This window comes from Pteropus alecto, unplaced genomic scaffold, assembly GCF_000325575.1.
Source record: "Pteropus alecto unplaced genomic scaffold, ASM32557v1 scaffold79, whole genome shotgun sequence".
In the NCBI taxonomy this organism is placed as follows: Eukaryota; Metazoa; Chordata; class Mammalia; order Chiroptera; family Pteropodidae; genus Pteropus; species Pteropus alecto.
The window spans coordinates 2,895,940-2,918,049 of record NW_006494612.1 but is presented as its reverse complement, the minus strand read 5'-3'; the positions used below and the strand labels follow the sequence as shown (position 1 = coordinate 2,918,049).

The 22,110-nt window shown below is 33.4% G+C and overlaps 1 protein-coding gene across 3 annotated transcripts in view; it reads left to right on the top strand.

Annotated features, from left to right (window-relative positions):
- Positions 1 to 22,110, top strand: part of ATG5 (autophagy related 5) — a 117,488-nt gene that overhangs the window by 55,943 nt on the left and 39,435 nt on the right. For all 3 annotated transcript variants that reach the window (XM_006926043.3, XM_025042402.1, XM_015600124.2), the window contains exon 6: positions 8,299 to 8,393. In XM_006926043.3, the coding sequence (XP_006926105.1) occupies positions 8,299 to 8,393 (95 nt within the window). The remainder of the gene's footprint in view (positions 1 to 8,298; positions 8,394 to 22,110) is intronic.

Here is a 22,110-nt window from a genome sequence, read left to right as displayed (position 1 = left end):
ATTAGTACTTTAAAGATTTTGTTATTTGTCAATGAGTAATTATTAATAGGACTTTCTCATTTACATTTTCTCATGAGAAGCATGAGAGATTTGTATTAGAAAAGACAATATCCTGCATAATAAACAGCAAAGATATAGTGACTGTAATGGAGTATGTTTTTCTCTGTTGGTCTTTCAAAAATTAAAATAGATTTTTGTTTTTGTATTATGACTTTGGGGTACTCTTTGAGTGAGTGAAAACGAACTTGATTACTCCTTAAATTTGTTTCTGGCTGAATTTAGAAAAGTGATAAACTGTAATTTAGTCTAAGAGGAAAAACATTTTCTCAATTTACAGTAGTTTTGAAAAGTAATAAATCAGATTATTGGTTATAAATCTATGGGTGATTTACACAGGAATACATTTAGTTAATTAGTCTTGGCCTGCCACTGTGCTACAGCTGTAAATCTCTGTAAATCTCTTTTTGGCACACAAGCTACCTTTTAAAGATTGTCCTGTAAAGTAAGTGAAGACTAGAGTATAATTGAAGATCATTCTTTTTTTAACATGAGCACATAAAATACGTTGATCTTTTTACATTATGAAATTTTTGAATTTTAAATCCCTTTTATGTTTTTACTGGCCCAATTTCAAAGTAAATGTGCATAAACTTTTCTTAATTGGTTAGAATACAGTAATTGAATTCTGTCTACTTAAAAATAAAGTCAATTACTGGGATTGACTCTTAGAATGCATTAAAGATGTTGTAATGTACAGTTATGTTTATTGGCTCGTGATGTTGAAATGAAAATTTACAGCCTGTTTTTTTCAATACTTGGTAAGATTAGTTTTCTTTAAGTCTCCAGCAATATTTTTCTAACTGTAAAGTACCTAGTTTTGACTGACTCCATTTGTAGACTAATGCTGTAAAGGTATAACAATTGAGAGCCTCTTCACAGATTAACAAGAAACCTCTTTTTTTTCCACTCTGCCCTCCCCTAATATTTTAAGACATGTTAAGAGAGAGAGGGTTTGAGAAAGAATGATTATTAGATCCTAAAGGTAGTAGAGGTGGAACTCAGACCAGCCTGCCAAGACTGGAGGGACTCCTCAGATGTTGACCTAGATGTTCTTGGATCACCGTTCCTGCCCCTACTGCTGTTTCATGATATGGCGAGAGATGATGCTGTTGAAATTGATTAAAGGTAAATGGCAACGAAATTATTAACAGAGTGAGAGAATAGGGCCTTATATGGTAGTTGAAAGGACTGGAGGAAGCAAAAAGAGACATAAAGGGAATTTGATGTTGTAAAGTGTTACAGCTAGATTGTGTTATGGCTCTTTTTCTCCCCAACATTCAATTGCATAACTCCAAGAGGCAGAATTCACATAGCATCTGATGTGAATGGCATAAACTCCCTGATTCTGAGTCAGACTGAGTGAACACTCCAGCAATCTTGTGGTGATGGGGTTTTGGTAGAACCACTTTCCCATACTGGTTTTGACCCTTCAGTTACCTTGTTGCTGAATCTAGAAGGTCATTGTCTTCTGGCGAATCCGGGCAGCCCGTGAGACAAAACACTTATGTAGCACTTACTTTGTGTCAGGTGCTGTTGTAAGTATTTTACATATATTAACTCATTTATTCCTTCCAATAACTTTATGAATATGTACTATTAACATTTTCATTTTATAGATGAGGAAATTGATTCACAAAATTTAAAAGTATCTTGCTTAAACTCACCCACCAATTAATAAATGGCAAAGTTAGGAAGCAAACCCAGGCAATATGGCTCCAGAGTGTCTGCTTTTTCCACTATGCTATGCTACGTTTGGGATTCCTTTATTTTGTTTTTTCCCATTTGCCTAAATCATTTAACTAATTCATTTTATTATTTCATCATTTCACAAACATTCGTCCAGCACGTACTTTGTGCCAGGAACTTTATAGGGCTGTAGGTAAATGCCTTGCCCTCATGGAGCTTATATTTTAGTTGGGGAAAAGAGACAATAAATAAACATGTGAATAGGGTAATTTCAAGTAATGGTAAGTGTTTAGAGGAAAATAGAATAATGCTTTAGGTAGAATTATGAGGGAAATGTTCTCTGAGGAGGTGACGCTTCTTTTGAGACTTGAATGATAAGAAAGAAGCAGCTGTGTGAAAATTAGAAAAATAGAATGCCATGCTGCTAAAACCATGATACGGGAATGAACTTGGTGTTTTCTAGGGACAAAAAGGAAAAATAGGGTGACTCGTAGCTTAGTAAATGAGCAAATTGGTAGGCATTGAGCTCTGAGATGAATGCAGAAAATGCTGTATTTCAAGGGGGTGAGAGGCAGTGGCTGATAGGAACATGCTTCCTTGGGAGGAAGTATGCTTGCATACAGAGTTTGGGCAGGGGGCTGTTTGCCCAGTTGTAGGCAACAAGGGATACGATGGATTGTTTTTTTAAATAATGATTCTAGTACTTGAGATAATTGTATTATTAAAGTGCATCATATAAAGTATTATTCCTTATGACCCATTAGAAAAAGGTTTGGAAACGTATTCATGATATAATTTGATTTATGTTTTAAAAGAGCACTCTAGATATTGTGTAGCATGGGTACAAGTGGAAGGGCAGAGACCAATTATGAGGCTGTCACAGTGGTTCAGATGAGATTTGGTAGTGGTTTAGATGAAAGTTGTAGCAGTGAATACAGAGACAATTAATTGCTCTCTAAATATATATTTTGATTACTCTCCTTAATGCCAGTTTTCCGGGCTGTAGCACTTCTTTTGTAAGGCAAAGAGTAAATACACGTCTTCTTTCAGTTTGTTCTGAGACAATGATAGTCCAGGTCAGAATTTTCCTGAGATCCAAGTTTTATTGCTCTTTTGATTCACTCAGACAACTAATTCCCATGTACAATCCTACTGCAAGATGAATGTTTATGTACAGGGTTTAAGGATTAGCCTTCTCCAGGATTGGCACTCCTCTTAGCCTTAATGCAGAGGTCAGCTTATTGGTTCTGCTTACTTCTGTCTTCATGATGAATTTCCAGTGGGGCTTGAAGCCTTTCAAGCCTTTTCTTTGGTTATACCAGATATATCTCAATAACTTTAAACCTCAAATGGGAAGGGCTCATGGGAATGTGTCGGTATAGTTCTGTTAAGCAGCATCCAAGCACCAGTGGATGCGCTGCCCTAGAGAGAATGCTTCTTGCCATGGTTCAGCCTAACTGTCCTTTTAACATGAGATTCTCTTAGTTTGACTTGACTCAGAAGACAAATGAATTTGAAGATACAGGTCACCTATTTAACACACCTGCATTAGGCACCCTACTGGTAATTACTGTGCCTTTTTTATTTTTACTCCCTATTTTGCTTTAAATATGAAGAAATTAATTCAAATAGGTCTATACCTGGATATGCTATCTGTTACATATTTTGAAAGTCTCAGGTCAAAATACTACACATATTACATGGCCACTTATAGTATTGACTTGAATAATGTTGATGAATGCAAAATTTTGTGAAGAGTGGATTCCCTTCATTGTGATTTTCAATCATTTGCTTTTCTTTCAAAGAAAGACAAAGTCTGTGTCATATATGCTGTCATGATCTGATACTTATTTGGGGTGCTGTAAATCCGTTCTTTTTGACATCACAGACATTACAAGAGCAGGAAGTGGATAGTGTGTGCACGTGGAGGCCATTTTACCCCTTTTCTATAGTTTAAGGGATTCAGCCAACAATACCGCGTCACTGAACGAGGCTGAGTAAGCAGTCCGAAGATGTCTTCCACGTCTCTTTTGGAGGCTTTTAGATACATTATTTGTGGCATCAGAATGTTAAAAATTATTTTATGTTGAGTTTTTAACTCTCATAAAGCATTGGTGGAGGAATAGATACATTCTTTAAAATTGCCACTTTTTTCTGCAGTTTTTTCCATGCGAGGAACAAAGAATACAGTGTAATCAACTTTATTTCTTATGTTCTTTTTAGGGAGATCTTTGATTTAAAAATTATTTTTCCTGGATTTTAAGGAAATTCCCAAGACAATATAAAAGCTTAATTCAACAGTGAGAAAAAATTGGGTGGCCACCAAGGTTTTGAGGAATTCTCTTTTTAATATTTTTGTTTTAAAAAAATAGATTGACTTTCTAAGGACAGTCCTTCAATTTTGTGATCCTTGATTTGGTAGCCTTTCTAAATGAATGTTAAGTTTAAAAAAACTAACTCATCAGTCATATTGTTAATAGCTCTGGCAAGAAATGTTTAAATTATCTTCTCCCTTTCTTTGAGTAAGTTAATTGACTGCTAGTTTTAATTTTTTCCTACTTAGTTGTTTCTTTTATTTTATTTTAACATTAGAACTAAGTTAATTTGAAAGTTGTTGAAATTGATATACATTTACCTACATTTCTAGTTTTAAAAATGAACACCTTAAGACCATTAATACTTCTTTTACTTGTAAGTACTGTTTAATGCCTGATAAAACAACTAATTTTATGACTTAATTATAATATCTAAAAGCATAGTTTCGATTTTCAAAGTATTGCTTGGTAACAACAGGTCAATATATTCTTGATTCATTAGTATGTGGGAAGGTAGTAATGCATCTTTACTCCAATTTTATTTTAATTATCAACTAGGGGATAGAAGAGATACTGATATTGCAAAATCCAGTGTAAGAAGCATTTGGTTATACATTCAACCTCAGTACTGATTTTCTTTTAATTCTTTCTATTTGCGTCTTTTTTGTTAATAACTTTGACTTATAAAAGTTTTTCTTGGTTGGAATATTTGATATTGTTGAGGAAATGCCTATTTGATATAAGAACAAAATTTTTATAAGATTAAAAGCTAATATTAATATAGATCTTTTATTATATCTTTATTCTTTTTAAACATAGTTGTTTCAGACTGGGTTCAGTCTGGCGATAGAAACCATACAGAGAATTAAACAGAGTAAGTTTTACATACTGATTATTAAACTCTGACAACAGAGTGACAAAGATATAAAACTGTATATGGTACCCTAGGGCTAAGGGAGGAAGATCACACTTATAAGGACCCTCTTTCTAAGGCTGAGTTTAGAACTTGTTAGAGAAGGTATAGGTCAGCCCACTGGATTAGTAAAAAAAAATCACTAGTTTGCCCAGAGTAGAGCTGATCTGCAGTCACTAGACAATCAGGACAATCTAGAGTGCCAGCTACCAGCAACAAAGGTCATGGGCCTACAGAGGGAGTGGTACCTCTCTGGGAAATCTCAGGCGAGCCACCCAAACGGCCTCCATAGGAAATCAGGGTGCTGACAAGGGTAAGAGGCCTTCGCTGTGCCTATACAGGCAAGAGTCTCTTTCTCTTACAGTGATTTTTGCAGCACTCTTCTGAGAAAGCTTAATGTGGTTGTCACAGTAGAGATGCTCAACAAAATTGTGTCCATTATGGCAGTGCGTATTTTAAAGGGTGAGTTTGGAGCTGAGAGTCATTAACTTGATAATGTGCACAACCATGTTTCTTTTTTCAGTGTATTTTTTTTTTTTGCCATATAGGTATGTAAAAACTTTTTTACTAATTACCTTTCTGTACTTTTTATTATATGTTTGTACTTGCTTCCCTGTCCTTAGCCCTATTGACATTTTGGGTCAGATAATTCTTGGTTTTGAGGAGCTGTCCTGTGCATTGTCAAGTGATAAGCAACACCCCTGGCCTCTATCCACTAGATGCTAGTAACACACATACAGTTGTGGCAACCAAAAATGTCTCCAGACCCACCTGGGAGCAAAATCTTCCCTGGTTAAAAACCATTGCTTTAGCCCGTTAGAAACTATAAATGTTTCATTTAATAAAGTTTTACTTGTGGTTTTTAACAAGTTCTATTTTAATAAAAGAGGGTGTCTTTTATAAAATTTACATTTTATAAAATTATAAAATTTTGTTTTTAGAAGAGGCATTAGAAGCTGTTTAATCTAACTCCTTCATTTCATCTATAAGAGAATTAGGGTAGACTTCAGTTGATTTGTTTTTAGTCACCTAGCTATTTAGTTGCAGATGTAGGATTAGAACCCCAGATTTTCAGTGAAATGTTACATACATAGTATTCTGTTATTCTTTGACTCAAGACTATATATTATGCATGCATTGTGGTAGGTACTAGCTAGAGATTTAAAGCTGAGGCAGTGAGTAAAATTTCAGATTGTATGAAGAATCATTTTATTTAGTTGTCACATTTTTACTTGATACTTGATAGAAACAGAGTACTTTGTAAAAAGCATTGAAAGAATAATTGATTCATATATGAAAGGACTGTGGTCAAAGGAGCAGTTTTGTGGTTGCAACTGTTAAAACGGTTGTGGACTTTGAATCAGAAGATCAAGAGTCTGGTCTTGGTTCTGAGTTAAACTCATAACAACCTGAACCTTAGTTGTCATTTGTGAAATTGTATTGAACTAACCGGATTCTAAATTCTCTATCCTACCAGTTTCAGTGTAGTATAAGTCTTTCCCCAGACTGGAGTTGAGGATGGGACTAGAGAAGGCCAAGTCACAGTCTTCTATGACAGGGGTATAAGAGGAAACAAATTTTATTCTTTTTTATAATTATGATAGCCTAAGCAGAATGAATAGATTGCCAGTAAATTGGATTGAGGTAAGTCTAGTAGTAGAGAATGTGCTTTAATACCAAACTGATCTGAAATTCTGAAGCTATTCACAGATTTGCTTTACAGATACTTGATTCTGAGATAAATTTCTGAGGAAAAAAAATACTTTATTTTAAGGTAGAATTCTGGGTGAGTTAAAAATAACACAGAATGGAGAAAAATATTTGCATATCATTTATCAGATAAGGAACTTGTATCCAGAATACATAGTGAACTCTAACAATACACAATAAAAAGGCAAACAACCCAATTAAAAAAGGGACAAGGATTTGATAGACACCTCTCCAAAGAAGATATATAAATGGCCAATAAACAAGTAAAAAGATTGATCCTCAACATAATTAGTTCTTAGAGGAATGCAAATTAAAACCATAAAGAGATACCACTTCATACCAACTAGGATGACTATAATAAAGATGGACAATAACAAGTGTTGGCATGTGTGTGGGCAAATTGGAACCCTTATACATTTCTGGCAGGAATGTAAAATTGATTCAACCTCTTTGCAAAACAGTTTGGCAGTTCCTCAAAACATAGTTACCATATGGCAGTTAAACAATTACCATATAATTCAGCAGTTCCATTCCTAGACACACACACACGTGTGCACATACACAAACATGCAGCACACAAGAAAATTGAAATTATGTGTCTACATAAGAACTTGTACATGGATGTTCATAGTAGCATTGTTCATGATAGCCAAAAAGTGGAAACAACCCAAACGTCCATGAATTGATGAATGAGTGAACAAAAGGTGATATCTCCATACAATGAAATATTACAAGGCCATAATAAGTTCTGATTTCAAGCTACAACATGAACGAACCTTGAAAACATAGTATAAAAAAAATGCAAAAGACCACATATTGTATGATTTCGTTTATATGAAATTTCTGGAATAGAATAGCAATTAGTGATTTCCAGGGGATGGGGAGGAGGGAGGAAGAATAACTATTAATGGTACGGATTTCATTTGGGGATGATGAAAGTTTTCTGAAATTAAATATTTGTAATGTTTTCTAAACTCTGAATATACTAAAAAGCATTCAGTGTACACTTTAAAACGGTGAATTTTATGATACGTGAGTTACAGCTTAGTAAAGCGTTTTTTTTTTGTTTTAATTGAGCCTGAAACATTTTTAAAGATATTATTTAATCAGTCTGAGATTAACTGGCAGTTGATAGTTATTTCTTAAGTATCAGTTTCACATTTCTTTCTAGGCCTTTCCTAGAATTTTATATTTCTTGCTGTTTAATATTTACTTTGCTTGATACTTTTACTTCATTTCTTTAAACAATTTTTGGTTAAAATTTAGGCCACTTGAAGCTGTGCCTTTGTAATTTAGACAGGAGGAGTAAGACAAAGGGAATCAAGACATTCATCCCTTCCCAATGTTTTTTGCCTTGATAACACAAGCAGTCAAAATCAGTTCAGGGTTTCTCTCATGAGGAAAAAAACATCTATGCAAATATCTAGAAAGAGGAAGCAATAATGAAAAATTAATTTCCTATCTTTATGTTTAGTTATGGAAACATAAGTTTAAGAAAAAATAATATATATATTATGCCTTTCAACAGCTTCTAAAAGGAAGTTTAGTAACTTTTATTTCATGTGAGGTATTAAATTATAATGTTCATTTTTAATAAATAATTTATCATTACAGACAGATTTGACCAGTTTTGGGCCATCAATCGGAAACTCATGGAATATCCTGCAGAAGAAAATGGATTCCGTTACATCCCTTTTAGAATATATCAGGTAGGAAGTAACATTTTTAACAATACCAATTTATGAAAGCCTCAGACATCTTCTTGAATCACTCTAGTCCAAAACTCTAAGTTTGCATGGTAACTTAATAGTATTTATTAGGGCTTTCCAAATCTCTTTGTTTTGGTGGCAATCAAATGAGAGACTGAATTGAAATATTTGACTCATATGCACTTGATACTCATTATTCGCATATTCTGTATTTGTACATTTGCCTGCTTGCTAGAATGTATTTGAAACCCCACAGCCAAAGCTCAGCAGCACTATCCTGGACATGTACAGAAGGATGAAAAATTCGATTTGCCCAATACACATTCTTAACAGTGCTGTGCCTTCTTATTTCTGCTCTCAGACTGTAAACAAGTGACTCTTTCCAGTATATTTAGTGCTATGTTTTTCACAGTTTTATGCTTTTTGGTGATTTTGATACTAAAAATGACTCCTAAGCATAGCACCGAAGTGCTGTCTTTATACAGAAACACATATAACATGAGGTTATATATTGATTAGTTGAAGCGCATGTGACCAAAGACTTGTGGTTACCTAACCCTGTATTTCCCTAGGAGCAGTGGTTCAGTATTGCTAATTCCATGTTTGTGGTAACCTTATAAATAACTACCACAAATAAAGAGAATCAACTATTTGTTTTAGAAGGTGAGTCTTCATTGTTGTACAACAAAATGGGTAGTAGACGTTCTTAACAGCACACTTTCAAGGAGTAAAGAAACTCCATGTTTCTGTATAGTAACTTTAAAACTCTTGTGTTGTGCATATGGCAAATAGTAAATTTTTGTTGAATGAATGGTATTCTAGAAATCAAGTTACCTACTATCTTGGAAGAGCAGTTAAGACTAGGAATTGGAAACATTATCAAAGACGTAGACTCTAATCTAGCAGAACTTCCATTCAGGCTCAAAGAAGTTGTAGTAACTTCCCTTCGTAGGCATTTTTAGTATCTCACAGTTTTTACTTATAGCTATTTTGACAGTTATTTTTAAGTCTTATAGAGCCATCATGTAACTCTGTGTTCAAGGAGAAGAACAAATTGTCCAATTTAAAACAAGTAAACAAAAATCCCAGTATACTCAGAGTGAAAAATATCTGACTTATGTAAGGTTACTGTTCATTTATTTCATTAACATAATGGCAAATAGACTATTTTTAGTTCATAGATTCATAATATGTACAGTAGGAATAAAATGAGAAAAATGCCCAATGCAATAAAAACAGATTACCTAATTCGCCACACTCCTCTGCTTTCTTTTTTTAATAGGAAAATACAATTTTAATTCTACAAGTCTTTGTTAAGCACAGATGTGGCACAGTGGGTTTGGAAATACCATAGTTTATTTATTTATACTTTATCTTATATCATGAAGAATCTGAGGCAATTTACAAGAATATATAATCACAAAATAGAAAAAAGTTTCAATTTATAATCAAAACCACTAACAGTTTAAAACGGAAACTTAGCATGAAATTGTGTAAGCTATGGCTAAGTGAGATCCTTAAATTTCTTAAAATTGACCTGCATATTTGACCTTGAGATTTTTTGTAAGCAGAGCAAGGGGGAAAATGTGATAAGTTGTAGGATATTGTTCTGTCCCTTCTAAATGAATATATTTCCTATGTAATGTCCAAGAAAGTTTAGCTTTCTTTGACGATCTAGTAGGGTTTCATCTTATTGAAAAACAAAATGAAACAAAACAACAACTTATTAATTATCAGTTTCCGTAATGCTGCTTCCTAAAGTGTCACTCCTTGATAGCTAAAGGCAATGTATCATCATAAACCATGGATCATCCACAGTCTAATAAAGAACTGAAGTAGTAGAAAGGCTAAGATGGAAAAGATTTTTAAGTTATTTCATGTAAGAATGTGTCTGTCAAATAAGAAGGAAAATAATTGATGGGTCATGACAGTTGAGGATTGGGATTAACCAGTAATGGTTAACCCAACAGAAGAGCAGTTTGCATAAAATTGTTCAGGAAAAGGAGCGGGGAAATTGTTGCTGCTCAGTCTTCTCAGTATAGCAAGGAATAAAGTCATCTTGCTGAGAAGAAGGAACTAACAGTTTCGGCATCTGTTCTGTTTGATGGTGGCCAAATAGAACAGTTCCTGTATTTGCATAAAAAATGTGGGAAAGACTGCAGGAAGCTTAGTTGTTTATATTGAGAGAAGAAATAGCTCATATTATATAAATCTATACTGACCACATAGGTATTCACTAAAAGAAACATTAGGAGTAACTTTACAGAGCTGGGTTTAGTAGTGATTGGATTTATTTATTCCACAGAGAAAAGCCAAATAGAGTCAGATTTTATGGACTAAGTATAATATTTGTAGTGGATAGGATTCTTTATGTAGTCTGTAAATCTAATAGGAAAAGTCTACTTCTTCACTATCAGTGACAGATAATTGGTGATTAAAATTGGAATTAAAAATTAACAAGTTATCATAGAATTTGAGAGTACTTAAGTTTTCTGAGTAGATTTCAAAATTTTTTTAAAGCAGCAGCCCACTTTGGTTATAAGCTTAGAAAGGGTGAGTGGGCTTGACTCTCTGCTCCTGGGGCCAGTAGTTGTAGGATCAAATATATATGGAAATTCTGAAGCACCGTTTGAAAATCATCTTTCTGTTTAGGCCTGGACAGGTATAGTGCTTTGCACAAATCAGGTAGTTCTTGATCTCGCTAGCACTCAGGATACACTAATACCCTCAACATGCTAGTGATATCTTTAAAGGCAAAGTCAGAATTTTTTTTTAAATCTGTGTGGTGGGATTTAGCACAGGGTTTCATACGCTGTGCATGCTTCATAAGTATCTAATTGAATCCTAAGGTGTTAAAAGCATCAAAGATCACATAATTTTAAAGCTGAAAAAAAAGATTTTATAGTTCAAATAAGTCAAAACTGAAAAAGCTAGCCAAGTTTCCTTGATTTTAGATGATGCTGGTTTTAACAAGGGCAATGCTATTGTAGTGGAGAAACACAAAACATTTTTTAAATTAAATGAAATGATGGGAGAAGAAGGGGAGCAAGTTGAAAAGCATGATTTGAAGGATTGCATTATAAAAAACAGTGCACGATCAAGGTCACAGTTTTGCCTTACTCACTTTGAAAATTCTCTTTACCTTTTTTTTTTTTTTTTTTTTTTTTTTTTTTGCTTCAGTTTTCTGGTTTGACAGTTTCTGACTACATGTAAACCTCACAGAGCTCAGAAAGTTGTAAAGATTTTGAGACAAAGGATAAAGTAATTGCCCATGAAACAAGTTTCCTGGAAAGAGCACTGAACTAGAAGGGAGGCTTCTAAAGGTGTGTGGAAGGCCTGACATGGACTGGCTGAGTATCCGTAGTAGGTTACTCAGCCTTGCTAGGCCTCTGTTTCCTCATCCATAAAATGAAAGGTGCATGACTGAGTGAATTTATACATCTGGTTGCATTTGTTCTTTAAAGAAGCCATGTGACTGGTTTATATAATTATATCAGTCATACTCTTATTTTTTAAATTATTTTAAACTCCTGGCTTCAGAGCAGATTTATCATTTTTACAACAAAAACCATCCTTTCCTTTATGGCACTCTTTGACTGAAGTCCTTTAAGCCAGTGGTCTCCAACCTTTTTGACACCAGGGACCAGTGCTCCTATGAGAATCTAATGCCTGATGATCTGGAGCTGAGGCGGTGATGCTAATGTTGGAGAATAGTTGCAAATACAGATAGAGCTTTGGTCGCTCACCTGCCTGCCACTCACCTCCTGCTGTGCGGCCCGGTTCCTGACAGGCCACCAACTGGTACCAGTCCGCAGCCTGGGAGTTGGGGACCCTTGCTTATGGTGCTGTATGACTTTTAATCCCTAAAAATGAAATTTATACTTTTCAAGTGGTTCATTTTTTTTTTTTTTGTAAATGCAGAATAATTGTTTTGTTCACGCTGTGTGTCCAGGGTCTAGAACGTGCCTGGCATGTAGTAGGATTAGTGAATATTTGTTAATTCATTAAATCATTCATCAGTCATAATAGTTAATTTGGCACTATTTCATTGTACCACGAGCTCCATGGTAACATAATGCATTCCCAGAACCTTGCAAAGTATCTTATTTGTGAAATTTAGTTGAATAAAATACATCGTAGACTCTGAAGACATCCCCAAAAGAAGAGCTCCAAAACTAATTTGAGATATATACCTCCCAGCACTTATTTGAATGGTTAGATTTCAGCATATATATTTAACTATACTGAGTTTCTATATTATAAATACTTTAAGCTCCTGTAGGAAAAGTGTGCTGTACTATATTACTTAACATAGGGGTTATGATTATTAGAATAGTGCAGATATATAGAACAAAGGTCTTTCTTTTCACATCTATCATTCTCTTTTGGGGAAAATTATCCACCTTACTGTAGTGTCTATCATAACACAGAAAGATTTAGAGAGAAAGATTGTAGGGCGGGGTGGGGGGGACAGAAAGAGAATGTGTATGTATGAGAGAGAGAATGGTTTTTATAAAGTTCTATAATTAGATAGAAAGTGGGAAGCTAGAGAATTCTCAACATTTGTTTGACAAAACCTGGTTGCCAGGTGGAGCCTCTGTTAGGGCAAAACATGCTGCCTGATCTTTCCTGTGTCAACAGTTGGCAGTTTTTCCTCAAACAGCCTGAGGTTCTCAGTTGACCTATGTAACTTTCTCATTGGCTTTACCTCTTTCCAATTTGGTTCTTACCTGAATTTGTTACAATTTTAGAAGTGAGATACATAAGTGAATATAAAAATTTAGGAACCTTAGTTTTTGCCAGTTGTTCATTTCTTGGCTTTTTCCATTTCCTGTTTTGTATTTTTGAATCTTCATTCATGCCTTGACCAAAGAAAGATGGGTTCTACTTTCTATTTTTTTAATTATATGATATAAAGGTAATACCAATTTCTATTGCTGACTCTCTTACAGCTGATTCATTTGTATGGTTGGAATATTCCATTGATTTATGTAGCTTTTACTTATGTAGCATTTACATTACTCTGCACCTTTTATTTCTTTAACATACTAGGTATAAAATCTTTGTAATATTTGAGACTTTAAGTTAGTAAGTAAATTTAAATAAAACCCCCCAAATCCAGATTTATTAATAAAATAAATGAATTGGCTAAATTACCTATTTTAGTTTTCAGAATCCTAGTAGAATTCCTTTATAACAAGGGGTAAAAAAGAAGGGCACTGAACATGTTTGAGTGAGGCTCATTTTATCTTTTGAAGTCTCAAAACCATCTTATGATGATGTGTAGGGATCATTGTCTGATTTTACATAGGAAGAAACTAAAATTGAGGAATTTTAAGTCACTTGTTCATGGGCGCAGAAATGAAAAATGGAAGAGCTAGAATTCAGACCTAAGTGAGACTTTAAAAACAAAGTATGATTTTCTTTATAAAAATTAAGTTTACGGAATTTTTAGACATAATTATCACATAAAGTGAAGTCTACCTTGACCAAATAAGTTGATAAAAACCTAGAAAATCTCTAACTGGTGATATTATTTAAAGGCTGACTTTTGTATAGATTATTGGAAAACTTTAGTTCTTTTTCATCTGTAATTCGATTATTGTGGACTCAAAATGACCATAATCTAGTGACAGAATTTTAGTGGTAAAAGTAAAATAGGTCTGAAAGTAGTCTAGAGATCCATTACAGACCAAAATGTGTCATTTCTGTCATTTACATAACAGTTTAGTTTGGTGTGTGTTTCAGGTCTGTGTTCCTGAAATCCAGGTGCCTCATATTAGCCAGTATTCTAGAGATGAGGTTAATGGCAAGAAGTGTTTCAGAAATGTAACTAAAATATTATTTAGAATAGCACATGTAAACAGATGGTGATTAATAAAGATATCTGTTAAGAAGATAGTTAAATGACTGTGAAGCCCCCAGGCATCTTATTTAGGTTGTAGAGTGAATATTTGGCACATTATTTCTGTTCAGGAAGCAAAGGATTCACAAATGTTATCCTGCCCAATGTACTTTGTGTAAGAAAAGTTTGTCTTATTCAGTCATTAATTCGGCAAGTTCATTTACTCACAAGTATTTGCATGCCATGCCCTGTGCTTTGCACAGGCGATGCAAGTGGTGATTAATATCACCCTTTATAGGGCTTATAATCAAACAAGTATACACGCAAATGTAAAATCACAGCTGTGATTGACGTTATGAAGGAGAAGTATATAGTGCAATAAATACCTAATTCTTCTAAATAGAATTTGGTTTAGTTTGGGAGGGCAGCGAGAGCTTTGCTGATGAAATGTTAAATCCCCTGAGATCTGACAAGTGGGTGGAATTAAGGTAGGCAAGGAGGTATGAGAAGACCTTTGTAGACAGAGGGCACATTGGAAGTTTGAGGACACCCTGTTGGTCTTGAGCACAGAGTTAGAGGGTGGGAATGAGGCTGTAGAGGTAAGGGTCAGACCATATTAGGTGTTTTTTCTTTATCCTATAAATGTTTTTAATAATTTGAATGTCTGTTCATATTTATTCAATAAAGAATATTTATTGAATATTTTTCAATAAAGAATATTTATTGAATATTTTTCTATATGTTATTCTAGAGATTATAAATAAATTCAGAGAATCCTTTCAGGAACAGTGTACCAATCTTTTTAGTTTTAAACAAACATGAAGCTGATAAACAGTGCTTGTGTTCTGATAAAGTTACAATGGCTCCTACTTGTCTTTGGAAGAAATTGTTCATCAGTTATATGACAGTAAAATAAATTAGAATTTTAATTTAGAACTCTGCTTTCTTGTTATTTCTTTAGTATTTCAATGGAAGAATGTTCATTTATGACATTAAAACACTATTGATATTTTAGTTTAAATGGGAATTTACAAGCCATTTTACTTAAGCAAATGTATTTAACTTCTATTTTAATGTGTTAAAATATTTAAGAATCTAGATACTTAGGATTTTGGAGAGAGAGTACATTTTGAAAAATGGAAACCAGGATGTCAGAAATTAAGTTGACACTTTCCTAGATCCTAGACTGAAGAAGCAGTCAAAATTTTAGTTTATTTTCAGAGATGTTGATATATGAATCTTGAAAAATGAGGACAATAGAAATGTATAACAAATTATGGCAGTGTTAGGATTCCTCGTCCAGAATTGTGACAGTTTTGGTGAGAAATTATAATTCTGTTCTTTCATTATTTTCCAGTTTAGTCGATATCTTTCAATAACATCTAGCAGAAAGGCCAGAGAATAAAAGGAGGGACTTACTGGGCAGTAAACTGAATATTATTACTTTCAGTTTTGGGTTTTTTTTGGTAATTTCAAACAGAAACTGAGTAATTTGTAGTACATGTTGACTTTGTAGAGATTTTTAATATCTTTAGCAAGATAGAATGTAAATATTCTCAGTTCCACAGCTGAAGGTATGGTAATTTTCTGAGGGTTATTTATAATACCTTTCTTTAAAAATTAAAAAAATAATTTTAATTGTGGTAAAAGACATATAACAAAATTTACTATGTTACCCATTTTTAAGTGTATACTTAAATAATATTAGGACATTCACATTATTTTGCATCCTATCTCTAAAACACCTCTCACCTTGCAAACTGAAGCTATACCCATTAAACAACAACTATGAATTTGAGTACTCTATTACCCCATATAAGTGGAATCATAAAGTTTTTTTCGTGTGCGACTTGTTTATTTCACTTAGTATCAGGATTCATCTATGTTGTAGCATATATGTATATACCACATTTTATTTATCCATTCATGCATAAATAATACTACTATGAATGTAGGTATATTAGTCAGGGTTGTCCAGAGAAACAAAATCAACAGGATTTAGAGAGAGATTTATTTTAAGAGATTGGTTCACGTGGTTATGGAGGCTTGGTAAGCACAAAATCTGATGGGATAGATGGGCAAGCTGGGAACTCAGGGAAGAGTTGCAGTTTGAATCCAAAAATAGTTTCCCGGTAGAATTCCTCTTGCTCAAAGGAAGTCAGTCTTTGTTTTATCAAAGTCTTCAACTGATTAGATGAGACTCGCCCACAGTATAGAGGGTAATAGGCTCTACTCAGAGTTCACCAATTTAAATGTTAATCTCATCCAAAAAACATATTACAGAAACATCCAGAATGTTTGACCAAATATCTGGGTACCATGGCGCAACCAAGTTGACGTAAAGTTAACCATTACAATAGATATATAAATATTTCTTTGAGATTCTGCTTTTAATTCGTTAGGGTGAAATTCTGGATCATATGGTAATTTTATTTTTAAGGAACTGCCATACATTCTCCATAGTGGCTGCACTATTTTACATTTCTACCAACAGTGCATGAGGGTTCTAGTTTCTCCACATCCTTACCAACAATTATTATTTACTGTTTTTTTGTTTTTTTCTTTTTATAGTGGCCATCCTAATGGGTGAGAAGTAGCATCTCATTATGGTTTTGATTTGTATTTCCCTCCTTATTAATGATGTTGAGTACCTTTTTATGTGCTTTTTGGATATTTGTACATCTTTGGAGAAATGTCTATTCAAATCTTTTGGCTATTTTTTTAACTGGGTTGTTTTATTGTTATTGTTGAATTGTAGGACCCAATTTATTGTTTTTAGTGGCTACAGTATATTCAATCTGTGGGTGTACTACAATATGTTCAGTATTCTCTGTTGATGAATTAATTTCCAGTTTTCTGTTTGTTTCCAGTTTTTGTCACTACAAAAGTGCTACAGTAAACAGCATTATATATGTATTCTTTCAGGTCTAGGTAATAGCTACCCAAGAATGGACTTTCGAGTCAAAAAAATAGAGATTATATAAATTTTTAAAAAATTAGCCAGGTTACTTTCCAAAAATGTATGAATTCAGATTTCTACCAACAAAATATGAAAGTGTGCTTCTCATCTTATATCTCTACCAGCAGTAGACATTGTAACTCTTTGACATACAAAAGTATTATGGGTATAAAGAGATAACTTCATTTTTACTTTAAAGTATTTCTCTCCCACTTAGTGAATATGCATGCATCCATTCACCTTTGCTGACCATGTGGATTTATTTCTCTGTAAATTGCCTTATGTTTTTTACTGCACATTTTTCTTTTGTGTTATTTATTTGTTTTATTTATAAAAGATTTATATATATATTAACCAGTTTTTTTTCCAAACACTTTGTAAAAAATAATCACAACTATGAGATTTGTCTTGATTTTTATGGTGTCTCTAAGAAAAGTTTTTAACTCTTTATATAGCCAATTGTATTTTTTTCTTAGTAGTGTATGGATTTCTTTATTTGTTTTGAAGGACCCTCTCCATATACCTGCAGGTTAAACATACTTTTCTTACTTAGCTTTTCTTGTAAGATTGATTTTTTTTATATATGTCTTTAATTCATCTGGAACTTATTTTTAAATACTGTGTAGAATATAGAGGTACAGCTTTATTTTCTTCCAGGTGATAGCTGGTTGTAATAGGATCGTTTATTACATAAACTAAAGGTTGGCAAACTTTTTCTTTAAAGAGCCAGATAGTAAATATTTTCAGCTTTACAGACCAGATGGTCTCTGTCACAACTATATAACTCTGTAGCTTGAAAGCAGCTATAGACAGTTTGCAGATGATGGGCATGGCTGTGTTCCAGTAAAACTTGATTTACAAAAACAGGCAAAGGGCACAATTTGGCTTAGTGTGTAGTGTATTGACTCTTGATATAAACTGTCCTTTTCCTATTGAATAAAAATGCCACCTCTGCTTTACATTAAAATAGTTTGACTACTAAGACCTATTTCTGTACTCTCTATATTTGCTTATTCTTATGCCAGTGTTATTTTTATGTGATGTTAGTCTTCTGGTATTTAGTCTTCTGATATTTGCTAGGGCAGTTCACCCCTTTTTTTTCATACTTTTCATGGTGGTTCATCATTAATTTTGCCGTGTGACTTTTTAAATTATTTTATTCATTTCCCCATAGTGTCCTGTTTAATTATAAGTGGAAACGCATTAAATTTCTATTTTAATTTTGGTAGAATTCATCTTCTTATTTTATTAAATATTCCCACATAAGAACATGAGACACCTTTCTTATTATTCAGATTTTGTTTTATATTGTAAAAAAAAAGAGTTTAAGGCTTTCTCACATCAAATCTGCAGAGGTTTTTAGCTCTCTCCGTGTAGGCCCTGCCTGCCCACTCACCCTAGCAGCTGTGTTAGCTCAGGAGATCAGCTGTGTTGGGCAGGAGATAGAATTGGGGATAGAAGAGAGATGGGGAAGCATTTAGCTTTCATGTTCCCAGAATCTCATCCATGTATAGTTGTTAATATTGTTTATGTAAAGAATTATGTAACAGTTATCCTTGGGGAGACATGTCTAATTCTTAATTCACACCTTAGCTGTGGCAGTAGAATGCTAAAATATATGTTGAGACATCTGTGCTTAAAAATAAGATTTGTTATCTTGTGTAAAGAAAGACAAGAATGTAGTATAGCATGGACTCTCAGTTCTTAAAGTAACTTCACTTCTGATCCAAGTGAAGATAACAGTTATAAAACATGATAAATAACTTGCAAGCTGAAGACACAGCATTCATTTTTATATTTTTGTATAGATATTAATCTAAGGTCAGTTTATGAAGTTAATTTCTTCCTAGAGTATTTTAAACATTTATTAAACAGCTAAAGAGAAATCTTGTATAGTAAACATAGAGAAGAAACTGAGCCTCTGTACTGCACTTATGTCTATGTGCTCCTCACAGTGCCTTACACATAATAGCTACTCAATAAATACACAAAATGTATGAATAAATTATGGAAGTTGCAATCACCTGTGAAAGTGGTCGTCATTCTGGGCTCATAATAAATATACTGTAATGGTCATACTGCAATTTTTATTGTAGAATTCTGTGCTTGATTTTCTGTTAGGTAATAACTATAATTCTCTACTATTGCTTTAAAGTTGTAGAAGAAAGCAATATGGGATGTAGAATAATAAAGTCATATTTGTATAGCACTTTATATTTTATAAAATACCTTCATGCTACCTCATTTGATTTTCAAAACATTAATATAGACAGACAAATATATTTTTTTAATTTTAATTTTTCAATTAGAGTTGACATTCAGTATTATTTTATATTAGTTTCAGGTGTACAGCATAGTGGTTGGACATTTATATAATTTACGAAGTGATTCCCCCAATTAGTCCAGTACCCACCTGGCACTATACATACTTATTACAATATTATTGACTATATTCCCTATGCTGTACTTCACTTCCCAGTAACTATTTTGTAACTACCAATTTGTACTTCTTAATCCCTTCACTTTTTTCACCCAGCCCCGAATACCCCTCCCCTCTGGCAATCACCAATTTGTTCTCTGTATCTTTGAGTCTGTTTTCGTTTTGTTTGTTCATTTATTTTGTTCTTTAGATTCCACGTATAAGTGAAATCATATGGTATTTGTCTTTCTCTGTCTGACTTATTTCACTTAGCATAATACCCTCTGGGTCCATCAATGTCATTGCAGATGGTAAGATTTCATTTGTTTTTTATAACTGACTAATATTCCATTGTATGTATGTACCACCTCTTCTTTATACAGTCATCTATCAGTGGGCACTTAGGTTGCTTCCATATCTTGACTATTGTAAATAGCACTGCAGTGAAAATAGGGGTATATATATCTTTTTGAAGTATTGTTTTAGTTTTCTTCGGATAACTACCAAGAAGTGAAATTGCTGGGTCATAGGTGGTTCTATTTTTAATTTTTTGAGGAACCTCTCTTTTCCATAGTGGCTGTACCAATTTGCAGTCCCACCAACAGAGCACAAAGGTTCCCTCTTCTCCACATCCTCGCCAAAACTTGTTGTTTTTGATTTATTGATGATAACCATTCTGACAGGTGTGAGGTGATATCTCATTGTGGTTTTAATTTGCATTCCTTTAATGATTAGTGATCTTGAGCATCTTTTCATAAGTCTGTTGACCATCTGTATGCCCTCTTTGGAGAGATACCTATTCAGGTCCTCTGTTCATTTTTTAATTGGATTGTTTGTTTTTTTGGTGTTGAGTTGTATGAGTTTTTTATAAATTTTAGTTATTACCCCTTATCAGATATGTCATTGACAAATGCCTTCTCCCATTCAGTAAATTGTCTTTTTGTTTTATTAATGGTTTCCATTGCTATGCAAAACCATTTTGGTTTGACGTAATCCCAATTTGTTTATTTTTCTCTTGTTTCCCTTGCCCAAAAAGATATATCAGAAAAAATACTGCTAAGAGCAGTGTCAGAGAGTATACTATCTGTGTTTTCTTCTAGGAGTTTTATGGTTTGGGGTCTTACATTTAAATCTTTAATCTGTTTTGAGTTTATTCTTCTATATGGTATAAGAAGGTGGCTCAGTTTCATTTTTTTGCATGATTCTGTCCAGTTTTCCCAACACCATTTATTGACTAGACTGTCTTTACCCTGTTGTATATTCTTGCCTTCTCTATCATAGATTAAATGACCATAAAGATGTGTATTTATTTCTGGGCTCTCTTTTCTGTTCTATTGATCTGTATGTCTGTTTTTATGCCAGTACCATGCTGCTTTGATTACTCCTTGTAGTATAGTTTGATATCAGGTATTGTGTTGCCTCCAACTTTGTTCTTCTTTCTCAAGATTGTCAAGATTGTCATGACTATTTGGGGGTCTTTTATTGTTCCATATAAATTTTAGCATTATTTGTTCAAGTTCTGTGAAAAATACATTGGTATTTGATAGAGATTGCATTGACTTTATAGATTGCTTTGGGTAGTATGGACCGTGAGCATGGTATTTGCTTCTATTTATTTGTATCTTCTTCAGTTACTTTCTTCAATGACATCATTTTCCAAGTACATGTCTCTTACCTCCTTGGTTAAATTTATTCCTAGGTATTTTTTTTCATTGATGCAATTATAAATGGGATTATTTTCTTAATTACTCTTTCTGATAGTTCATTATTGGTGTATACAAATGCAACTGATTTCTGAGTATTAACTTTGTATCCTGCATCTTTACTGAATTCATTTATCAATGCTAACAGCTTTTTTGTGGAATCTTTAGGGTTCTCCATATATAGTATGTTATCTGCAAATGACAGTTTGACCTCTTCCTTTCCAATTTGAATGCCTTATAACAAATATTCTTTTTATAAGATGGAAGTTAATGATCAGATAAAGGATACAAAGCTAGTTATAAAAGAGTATCTCTTTTTGCAAGAAGATCAATGTTTATTGAAGCTTTAGTAATTACATATGAGAGTAATGCTTTGTGGACATAAATTGGTTCAATTAATAAAGACTTCATTTGGAGCATTGCAATTTGAATTTTGAAGGATTAAGGAATCAAAGTCCAGCATTTTTAGTTTAGTTCTCCTTTCATTTTAAATATGCTTTTTGTGTACTATATTTCAATGCTAACCCTCAAATTATTTTCTAAAATTAGTTGAAGTCTTAATTATTTTAAAAATTGAATTAATGAAGTTCTAGAACAGACAAAATTAATCTGTACTGACAAAAAGTAGTTGTCTGGGGGCCAGACCAAGTAGGTAGGGTATGGTAGGGATGGACTAAGAAGAGGCAAGAAGGAACTGTGGGGAATGATGGAAATATCTATATCTTATTGGGGCAATGGTCTTAAAACTATAACTGTGACAGTTTGAGCTATATACTTAAAATGTGTTCATT